At 33.1% G+C, this 10,720-nt stretch overlaps 1 protein-coding gene across 3 annotated transcripts; it reads left to right on the forward strand.

The window, feature by feature from the left end:
- The first annotated feature begins 700 nt into the window (after positions 1 to 700).
- Positions 701 to 10,362, forward strand: LOC125753317 (coiled-coil domain-containing protein 70-like). Of its 3 annotated transcripts, none has more exons than XM_049099260.1 (2): positions 701 to 856; positions 9,189 to 10,362. In XM_049099260.1, exon 2 carries the CDS (start codon positions 9,383 to 9,385, stop codon positions 10,145 to 10,147), a length of 765 nt encoding a protein of 254 aa, XP_048955217.1. In that variant the 5' UTR covers positions 701 to 856; positions 9,189 to 9,382; the 3' UTR covers positions 10,148 to 10,362. The 3 variants fall into 3 exon arrangements, with proteins under 3 accessions (XP_048955217.1, XP_048955218.1, XP_048955216.1); XM_049099261.1 differs by lacking the exon at positions 701 to 856 and adding an exon at positions 7,861 to 8,109; XM_049099259.1 differs by lacking the exon at positions 701 to 856 and adding an exon at positions 8,679 to 8,784.
- Positions 10,363 to 10,720: the final 358 nt, after the last annotated feature.

The following is a 10,720-nucleotide window of genomic DNA, read 5'->3' on the forward strand; positions in this document are numbered from 1 at the left end:
AATATGCATTAATATAATAATTGCAACTAATTTCATTCATCATGAACTATATATTATTAACTTTTTACATATATTAATTTGTTTAAACCTCAAAGTAAACCTGAGGATATGCTATTATTATTTTTACCATTTACTCATGAGCAAAATTAATATTGAAAATATTAATCAAATGTCCCATTCAATATCTAGCCCTTGAAGTTTCTGATTGCTTTCATTCTCGAATTTTAAATTTTGTTATTAGAAATCAGTCCAAAATCATTTATTGGGAAGAAAATAACCAGAATGAAAATGCATGCATATCAGCACTTTTGCTGCTCAGAAGAATTATTGAAGATGTGCAGAGAACCACAAAACCCTTTAAAAATCTAATATGTGAAGCTATTCACATTCTACTTTCCATGTTGTAGTGTGACAACTGCAGAAAAACAGAAAAAAAGAATTCACTAACATGATAACCAGACACAGTAAGAATAGCACTTGAAAAGGTTAGGTCACCATAAAATGTCCAAATCACATCATAACCTCACATTTTCACTTATAAATTATCTTTACCCAGCAGGGTAGAAATAGAGATTCAAACTGCATAACCTTTCATCCAACATTATTGCTGTGCTAGAGAGAAGGCTTAAGTAACTTAATTTTTCTCACAAAACCTGATGTTGATATTTGGCAGCTTCTAATCTGGCTGACTGCCCTGACATGAATTGCAGATTCTCTGTGCTCCTTTTGAGAAGAGTTTGAGGAGGATGAAAGCAGATGCAGACGAACGCAGATGGAGCCCAGAAGCCAAATAGCATGAGGCTCCTACTACAACAGGAGTAGATTTGGCAGCCTCACAGTGTTTTAAAGAAGAAAGGTAATTTTCTATAAAGTAATTAGATAGTCGCTTAACTCAAACAAACTATTGTGGTAATTGTATTTTGTTTTTGTAACTTCAGGAAATGTTCTTTGAATGCAAGTTAAAATTAAACAAGTTGTTTTGGTTGTTATTGACTTTGATTGTCATTTTTTAAGGTAATAATGGAATTTTAGGATGGAAAGTGGTATTTAAATTGGAACATATCCTAACTGATCTCCACAATCAAAGCCAATGTTGACCTTTTCAAACAGATACAACAAAATGAAAGGCTGCTGTTGTCTGGTCTGGCAATTTTAAATCTTATTTATAGGTTTCCTGATTTTCTATTACCCTAAACTTACGATGACAGTATTTATCCTAAATCCCCTATTCTTACAGAACTGGAGTCTCTCACACCTGTTCCTGCACAGCCTTTCATCAACAGTTTTCCTCAACGGTAGTTTTCTGTTCACTTATTACTTCTTGGGGGTGGGGAGGGACATTTCTTTTTCATATCTGTTGGAAGGTTCTCAATTAATAACCTTTCTGACCCATCGACACCACCTTACTCATTCTGTCTTGGTTAGGTGAGGTGATTAACTCCTATTTGTTTAACTTTTTTTTTACCCACATGAAGTACCTACTATTAATTGATTTCCTGGAAAAAAAATATGCTTTATAAGGTCCTATCCCTCCCTGGGATATTTGCAGTTTTAAGCAGTTAATTTCAGAGACCTTAACATTTGATATATGCTTTAGACATTCTAAAACATAAAACAAAAACAAAATTTAAGGATGTGATTGAGACTACCCATGTGTACAGGATATATGGCATTAGGCCATGGATTTTACTTTGTGGGGAAGGTATTTTAAACCTGGAAAAGACTTATGTTTATCCAGGTGATATTTTTACATTTGAATCAGTTGAGCTTTTTTTAAAAATTTATTATTAATTAATTAATTTATTTATTTATTTATTTATTTAAAAAAATTCTGAGACTTGTGCAAGATGTTCAAGCCAGTTCTGTGGTGACCACAAGTACTTGAGTCAAGGCGACACCTTAAGAAAAGACGCCTAGACTTCAGAATAAGTGCTAGACATCTACAGACTTGGCAAAGTAGCTTGGGCTTCAAAGAAAGCTAACAAGGGACCACCTGGGGCACTGCAGTGCTCTGCAAAACAGAATCATGGGCTTTACCAGCAAATAGAAACCCATGATTGGGGTCTGATAAGTAAAGGCTGGTTACTGGGGTTTAGTGAGCAAAAGACATGGAGACATCACAGCTACCCTCTGCAAAGCCTAGATTGCTTGTGATCCTGCAAGCTAACAACCATATTTGTAGTTCATTCAGTGGCTTCAGCAGGCACAGTTTATTGCTTACTTCACAGGTTCAGCATTTTCTAAGTAGGCAAAGATGAAGCAAGAGAATCTTACATCTTTAGAGATATTTTAAAATCTGATTTATAGAATACATGCTACCTTTATATCATGGGCCAGCTAAATTTTGTGTGTATTCACAGCACTAGGGAGGTTCTAGTTTTAAAATGTAAATACAAAGACTATATAGGAGAGCTAGATTAGCAGTCCCATTTTTTTTTTTTTTTTAATTCCCAGTCAAGAAGAAAACTACAAACAGGGCATACATACTCTTGAGTCTTCCAGCCGGTGCAAAGAACCACAGAAACTCAAGTTGATTTTAAATTGGTTAACTTCATATAAGAAAGAAACCACTCCAAGGAGGCAGGTTTCTTAAGTGTAAACAGTTCCCTAAGAGGCAACAGAAGAAAAGAGCCATGGTGGTGCACCATGGAACATGCCCACTCACAGTGTAAATACTGAGTTCCTAGCTAGAGACCAAAATTAATACAGAACTGGGTGTCAGAAATAAGGACTCAAAGGAGGAATAGAAATTAGAAAATTGTGCAAAATGGTAAAGTAGGAGTGCAAACCAATCAGTTGGTGGTCAATATCTTCCCCTCCCCTCCCCCCCCCGCCAAACTTAAGCAGAGAAGGATGCTTTTACTAGTTTGCTAGGGCTGCCATAACAAAGTACAACTGACTGGGTGGTTTAAACAACAGAAATATATTTTATAGTTCTGGAGGCTAGAAGTTCAAGGTGAAGATGTTCATTTCTTCTGAGGCTTAGACATGGTACTCTTTTCCTTCTGTGCCTGTCTTATATTCAAATTTCCATTTCTTATAAGGGCACAGTCATATTGGACTAGGACCCACACAATAACCTCATTTTAATTTAATTGCCTTTTTATGGACTTAACTCCAAATATATTCACATTTTCAAGTACTAGAGGTTAGGAGTTCAACATGAATTTGGAGGGAACCCAGTTCAGACCAAAACAATGCTAATTGGGAATGTTTCCTCAAAACCCCAGTGACGCCACATTTATCATGCTTCATTCCTGCTTGTACTTTGTTTCTTTTTGTGCTAGTTTCCCAATCTTGGGAGCTCAAATCACTTGTGGAACACAAAATTTAAGATTTACAAACAATTTAAGGTTTTAGGACTTCATCCTTATCTCAAATGTCTCTGGGCTTGTGTTCCTGAACAGTCCTGAGGCTGTTCATCTTCTGATGGCCTGAGTTTACGGATTTTCAGAGCAGAGACTGCTCACTGATAGTGGTGATTTAGAACTGGAAAGTGACAGAGCTAGGCTTAGACTACCCTAGTTTAAATATTTTTATGCAATCAACATGTGCTAAGCCTTCAACTGAAAGAACACAGAAAATAAATCATATTAATCACAAAATGATGCTGGATGATTCCTGACCAGCTAAGGGAAGCTTCCTGAAGACATGATTTTCAATCTCTACTACAGTCTGATTTACCCTACAGTCTGCAATTACATGAACATTGTTACATTATTTAAAATATGCCACCAGTCAAAGTTTAAAATAAATTAAAAGTCTGAAACCAGATAATTCAACTACAAATTGATAAACAGATGTTTAGAAAAAGCTTGAAAGCTTGGAAACTATCTAAAATGATGTTGTTATTATATATGGCATTTGTTTTCCTTTAATTGAGTCTGTGTCTTCTATTTCTAATAAACAGCTAAGAAGTCATTTTATTTGCCTCTCTTTCCCCTATTTATTTAAATCATACCAAAAGCAAGACCATCCTGAAGCTTATGATTTATCAGAAGAGATCTAAGAGAATATATTTGCCAACAATGGGCACAGTAATTTGACCAAGAATTTTGAGAAATTTTGAAACACAGTAAATTTTCTGAATCAAAGAACTAGAAAAACAGTGTCATTTGATACAGCTGTAAAGATATTCTATAAAGTTCTTTTCACTATAAGCAAATTAAAAACAAAAGGATGATGATAGTGGATGATGGTAATTCACTCATTATGGGCTAGGCAAACTTCTAAGTTCTTTACATGTATTTTAATGCATTGTATCTGCATAAGAACATGGTTAGATATCCCTTACTAGACAGTTGATGAAATGGAGAAAAAAAATCAGTAAGTTGTCCAAGATAACATTGCTATTAAGTGGTAGACTTCTATAAAAATAATTAAATTAAAAGTAGATCAATTTGCACATGAATTCATTCTCTTGCCTTTTTACATTATTATTTTCATTTTAATAAATCATACCTGCAGAAAAGTTTATAAATCATGTGGGCTGCTCTATGAATGATCAAAAAATGAACAAACTAATAGAATCCCCACTTATAACCAAAATTGAACACACCATCACCCCAATAGTAGCACATCCCTACTCTCAGAAGTAACTTCTACTTTTTACTTATAATATCATACATTATTGCATGATTTGGGATCTTATTTAAATGAAGTCATATATGGTATATATTGTTTATTTCACTTGACTTTATTGTTTGTGAGATTCATCAGCATTGTTCCATGGAGCAAATGTTCATGAATATGTGGGTCTGTTTCTTAGCAACTATTCTGAACCATGGTTTACCGATCTTTCCTTGAATTTAACACTATACAATTTATTTTAGTATATGGATTTTTAAATATCATTTTTTTCATCATAAATGTATTCTTAAATCTCTATGCCTTATTTCCCTAATTCCCCTGACCCACCTCCCCTCTGGTAACCATTGACTTATTCTCTATAGCTAAGAGTCTGTTTCTTGGTTTGTCTATCCCCCTCCCTCTTTTCTTTCCCTTTGCTCATTTTTTTTCTTAAATTCCACATATGAGTGAGATCATATAGTATTTGTCTCTAACCAACTTAGTTGGCTTAGCATTATACTTTCTAGCTGTATCCACATCATCACAAATGGCAAGATTTAATTTTTAATAATATTTCAGTTGTGTGTGTGTGTGTGTGTGTGTGTGTGTGTGTATCATATGTTCTCTATCCATTCACATATCAGTGGATTCAGGCCCTTTTCATAGTTTGGCTATTGTAAATGATGCTGCAATAAATATAGGGGTGTATGTTTCCTTTAAGCTAGTGTTTTTGTATTCTGAGGGTAAGTACTGAGTATTGCAATGCCTGGATCATAGGGTAGTTCTATTTTTAATTTTTTGAGGAATCTCCATACTCTTTTCCATAATGGCTGCACCTGTTTGCATTCTTACCAACAATGTAAGAGAGCTCCTTTTACTCCACATCCTCACCAACACTGGTTATTTCTTATGTTTTTGATTTTAGCCATTCTCACAGGCATCAGATGATCTGTCATTGTGGTTTTGATTTGCATTTCCCTGATGATGAGTGATGTTGAGAATCTCTTCCATGTGTCTGTTGGCTATCTGTATGTCTTCTTTGGAGAAATGTCTGTTCACATCTTTTGCCCATTTTTTAATTAGAATATTTGTTTTTTCGGTATTGAGTTGTACCAATTCTTTATATATTTTAGATACTAATCCTTTATCAGATTTATCTTATTTGCAAATATCTTTTCCCATTCAATAGACTATATTTTAGTTTTGTTGATTGTTTCCTTCACTGTGCAGAAGTTTTTTATTTTGATGTAGTCACAATAGTTTATTTCTGCTTTTATTTCCCTTGCCTTAGGAGATATATCTAGAAAAACATTGCTATTACTTATGTCAAAGATTACTGCTTGTGCTCTCTTCAAGGATTTTTTATGGTTTCTGGTCTCACATTTAGGTCATTAATTATTTTGAGTTTATTTTTATGTATGATGAAAGAAAGTGGTCCAGTTTTCCCAACACCATTTGTTGAAGAGACTTTTTCCCATTGTATATTCATTCTTTCTTCGTTAAAGATTGACTATATAACTGTGGTTTATTTCTGGGTTTTTTGTTCTATTCCATTGATCCATGTGTCTATTTTAATACCTACTTTTCCATATAGCTTTTTATTTTTTTCATTTTCATTTTTTTTATTTTTTAAAGATTTTATTTTATTCATGAAAGACACAGAGAGAGAGAGAGAGAGGTAGAGACACAGGCAGAGGGAGAAGCAGGCTCCACATAGGAAACTGGACGTGGGACTCAATCCCAGGTCTCCAGGATCACACCCTGGACTGAAGGCTGTGCTAAACCACTGAGCCACCCGGGCTGCCCTCCATATAGCTTTTTAAAAAGATGAACCTGTTTTCAAGATGTCATGGCTTTTCCTGGCTCTTTATATTTCAGTAGAAATATCAGAATCAATTTTTCAATTTATACATGCACATCTGCACAAACTCCTGGGATTCTTTTTCAAGGGGAGCCACTGAACATATAAATCAATTTGAGGAAACTTTACATCTTTCCAATACTGAATCTTCCAATCATAAATGTGGTTTATTCTTCCTTTTTACTTATATGTCTAGAATTTCTCTCAATAATTTTTATGTTTCTATTTAGATGTCTTGCACAGATTTATATTCACAAGTTTTATCTGCTGATATAAATGATATATAACTACAAAATTCATTTTCCAATTGTTTCTTGGTTAAATATATGTAAATAGAACTGAATTCTAGATTGACCTACATCCAATAAGCTTGCTAAGTCATATTTAAATTTAATTGCTTAGCTATTGTATTATAAATGTTTGCAATATTATTTGCAAACTATGAGAGCCTGTTATTTCTCCAATCTTGTATATTTTATCTTGCAGCAATAAGGAACTCCAGAACATGAAAAATGAAAATGGTAGCAGTGGGCATCCTTATGTATTTGCAATCTATTGGTATTTCATTATCTGGTATGCCCCTGTAGGTTTTTGTTTGTTTGTTTTGTTTTGTTTTCAAATCATAATTGAATTAAGTTCTTTTCTATTCCTATTACATTGAGAACATTGTTAGTGGTGACAATTGTGGTGACAATTGTTGGCTTAGTTTTGGTTTTTAATCATGAAACTGTGCTAAGTTTTGCTTTATCAAATGCTTTTCTCTGAATCTCCTGACATCACTTTTCTCAATTGGGCACAAGCCGTAAGTTTTCTGCTTTGGTCTGTAAGTGTAGAATTACATTAATTGATTTTCCAGTGTTAACTCAATCTTACATTCATGAATTAAAACCAATTTGGTGATAATATGTAATTTATTTTATGTGTCATTGCACTTGGTTTCCTTATCTTTTGTTTAGGATTTTTACAACTCTGTTTATGAGATACTTTAGGCTATAGTTTTTCTTTCTTGTAATATCCTTGTAAAATTTTTATATAAGGTGATGTGGTTTCAAAACAAAGAGTTGTTAATTTTTTTCTTCTATCATCTGAAAAAATTCAGGGATATATTAATAATATTTCTTCCTTAAACATTTGGAAGAATTCACTGATGAAACCATCTGGGTCTACAGTTAATTTGAGGAAAAATTTTAAATTATGAATTCAATTTATCCAATAGATCAGGGCTACAGAGATCTTTTTCTTCCTTCCTAGTTTGCCCTTAAACCTCAAAAGTTATTCATTCCAATATAGAATGTCCAGAGCTATTTATCTTTTGGAACTCTTTCTGAATCTTTAGCTACCATGGTAGCAATAGCAAAAAAGCAGAAACACTAATATAAAGAAGTTGGCACATAATCACATAAAATACTTTCTCAGTTCAATTATAGCTAGAGATGATCAAAGGGATATTTCACTCTCATCAAGTTAAAAACAAAGAAATTGAAAACCTTCACATGGATCTTCTTAGTTTTACATTAACTCTCATTCCATGCTATTATGTTTTACTATTTTTAAGTTAAATACAGAGTTTGGAATGTGTGAGAAAAAATACTTTTTCTTCAACCTTGTTAAACATATATAATGTGAGCAGCTACTAAAAAACCTGATACAGTGAATAAATTGGCAAATCTTAATCAGAGGTGAGTGGTTTTGCCTTATACATGCTATTACATATTCCATTTTCAAGCTTATACCTAAACTAAGTACACACTTAGAAGTTTAGTTAAAACATAACATGTATGTAAATACAAATATTTTAATATTTCATCAAAAGTTTGCATTTTAAAAAATTATATTTTTTTGCTTTATATTCTAGTAGTGAAGTATATTGAATAATATAAAATTTATCTTAGATAAGATTATTAGAATTAAAATGTTACTAGTGCTGTTTCCTTGGTATAACATATATATTTATTTTATAATAAGTATTCAGCAGTGATTGTAAAATCATTTAAAATACTTTCACCTTTGATTGTACAGTGTTTCCTAATATTTGTTGATTCTAGGATAAAATAAAGTTACTTTATAATAACAAAACTTAAAATTTGAAATTAATTGTAATTATTTACATCAGATCAAGGACTAAATACACATTTATTTAATAATATGGAAAAGCATTAAATATAACCTTATATTTTAACTTACATTTTTCCTAAAATATACACCAAATAAACAGCCAAACACTATACATAGCACCCATTATTTCATTAGTGTCACACTGTGTGACATCACTATAGATGACATAAAATGTTGCCTAGTTGTTTTCTAGTACTAAGAGGATTCAGGCTTGTTGGGAATTTAGAGACAACAGAAATGTAAGCATGAATGTCTGTTTAAATATCTGATAACACTACCAAATATCTAAGTAAATATGGTAAAATTATGTTGTATAACTTCTTTGAAAAATGTTTTCTAATTCTTACAAAGCCAGAAGTGTTTTTATAAATACATGGTATTTTTCCACATCAATAACCGGTAATATAATTATAAATAATGAATACATTAGAGGATGAATTAATAGCTTGGTAGAAGTACTTGAACTCAGAACTTACCTCAGTTTAACACAACAATTCAATATGTTAACCTTGATCAATATTCAACACGTAACCTAGAATTATTAATTTGCAATTTACATGTGTTGAGATTTAAACTTTGTTACACCATCCTGATAGTTAAATTACTGAATTGTCTTCATATTTTGACTGTTTTTCTCTTGCAGTGGACCTGACTGAGCCTTGTTTAGATCCCTGCTATATTACTTGTACAAGTCAATACAACAACCAATTCTATATGAAGAAATTTGCAACAAATTTAGGACCATTTTTTTTGTTGTAAATATCATTAGTTCACCTTTGTATGAACCCAGAATATTCGAAGTGTATATATTTTGCTCAGATAAAACACTAAGAAATAATGGCTGTCTCTCAATCAAAGTGGATAAATAGAGACAGAATATTGCACTTGTTTTCATCTGTTTTCTCTTGTACCCAAGATCAAAATAAGCTCAAACATGAGTCTCACGAGGTCGAAAAAAATCTTCAGAGAGACAATAAGGTGTCCAGGGATGAGAACAAGGCTCTTAGAAAAGAAAACAAATCCCTCTGGGGAGAAAATAAAGCTCTTCGACGAGAAAACAAAGCCTTCCGAATGGACCAGTTGATCCCGGAGGTAAATCAGTCCTTGAGAGAGCAAAACGAGGTCCTATGGAAGTTTAAAAATGTGATCTTAGAGAGCCAAAATCCAGCAGGGGAAAAAATCAATGCTTTGAACACAGAAAGAAAGTTTTATTGGCAACAGAATCGAGGCCTAAAAGCTCAGATCAAGGCTCTCAGAGAACAGGAGAAGGCCTTTCAGACTGAGGCAAAAGCTCTTCAGGAAGAAATAAGGTCTCTCCATGAGGAGATAAAAGCCTTGAAACACCAGGAGAGAGCAATCAAGATGGAGGAACAAGCCCTGATGAAAGAAGGAATAGCAATAGAGATGGAAGAAAAAGCTCTGTGGGAGGAGGCACAGGCTCTTCGTGAGGAGAACATGGCTCTTAGAGAAGAAAACCGAGCTCTTCAAGAGGAGGAAAAAGCCCTTCTGGAAGAGGCAAAGGTCCTTGAGGAGTGGAATAAGATTCTTCAGTTCACACTTGCTGGAAAAAAGCACAAGAATAAAACAAAGCAAAAGAATTGATTTGAAGATGTAACCAGCGAACCACGAAGACCATTGACATTCCAGTAAAAACAATTAAAACTTTTGAAGGTGAAATACTATTGTTGGGATTGAAGTCAAAAGCCTGGAAATTTACAGTACTCAGTATCTGGTCCTGGAAACTAAATAAAGTTCTGAAAAGTTAAAAAAAAAAAAAAGGAAATGATTCTTTTGGGTTTACTTAGACTTCACACTACCCTAGGTATTGCCACATCTGTAAAAGACCAAGATACATTTATCGAATACCTGTAATTAGCGCTATTAAGATGTTTACACTTAGGTATAAAAAGTGAAACAATCATATCCCCTGATTTTAATGATTCCACAGAGTATAAAAGAAGATAAAATGTTATTACTTTATCCTTTAAGAAAGACTATCTACCTGAAAACAGTTTGCTGATCACTGTTGTGACTTATACAAGCATAACACCATCTAAATAATCAGCCTTGGAAAAGATTAAAAAGCAAAGTTTGTAGATATATGCTTGACTGATGTGTGTTTTAATCGGGAGAGAGAAGAAATGCAAAGCCTGTATCATTGTTTCTAACTTGAAA

The sequence above is a fragment of the Canis lupus genome, chromosome 22 (assembly GCF_003254725.2).
Source record: "Canis lupus dingo isolate Sandy chromosome 22, ASM325472v2, whole genome shotgun sequence".
NCBI classification, from domain to species: Eukaryota; Metazoa; Chordata; class Mammalia; order Carnivora; family Canidae; genus Canis; species Canis lupus.

Excerpts from the sequence above, each read along its gene's own strand:
- LOC125753317 (XM_049099260.1), top strand. The coding sequence starts at position 9,383 with ATGGCTGTCTCTCAATCAAAGTGGATAAATAGAGACAGAATATTGCAC.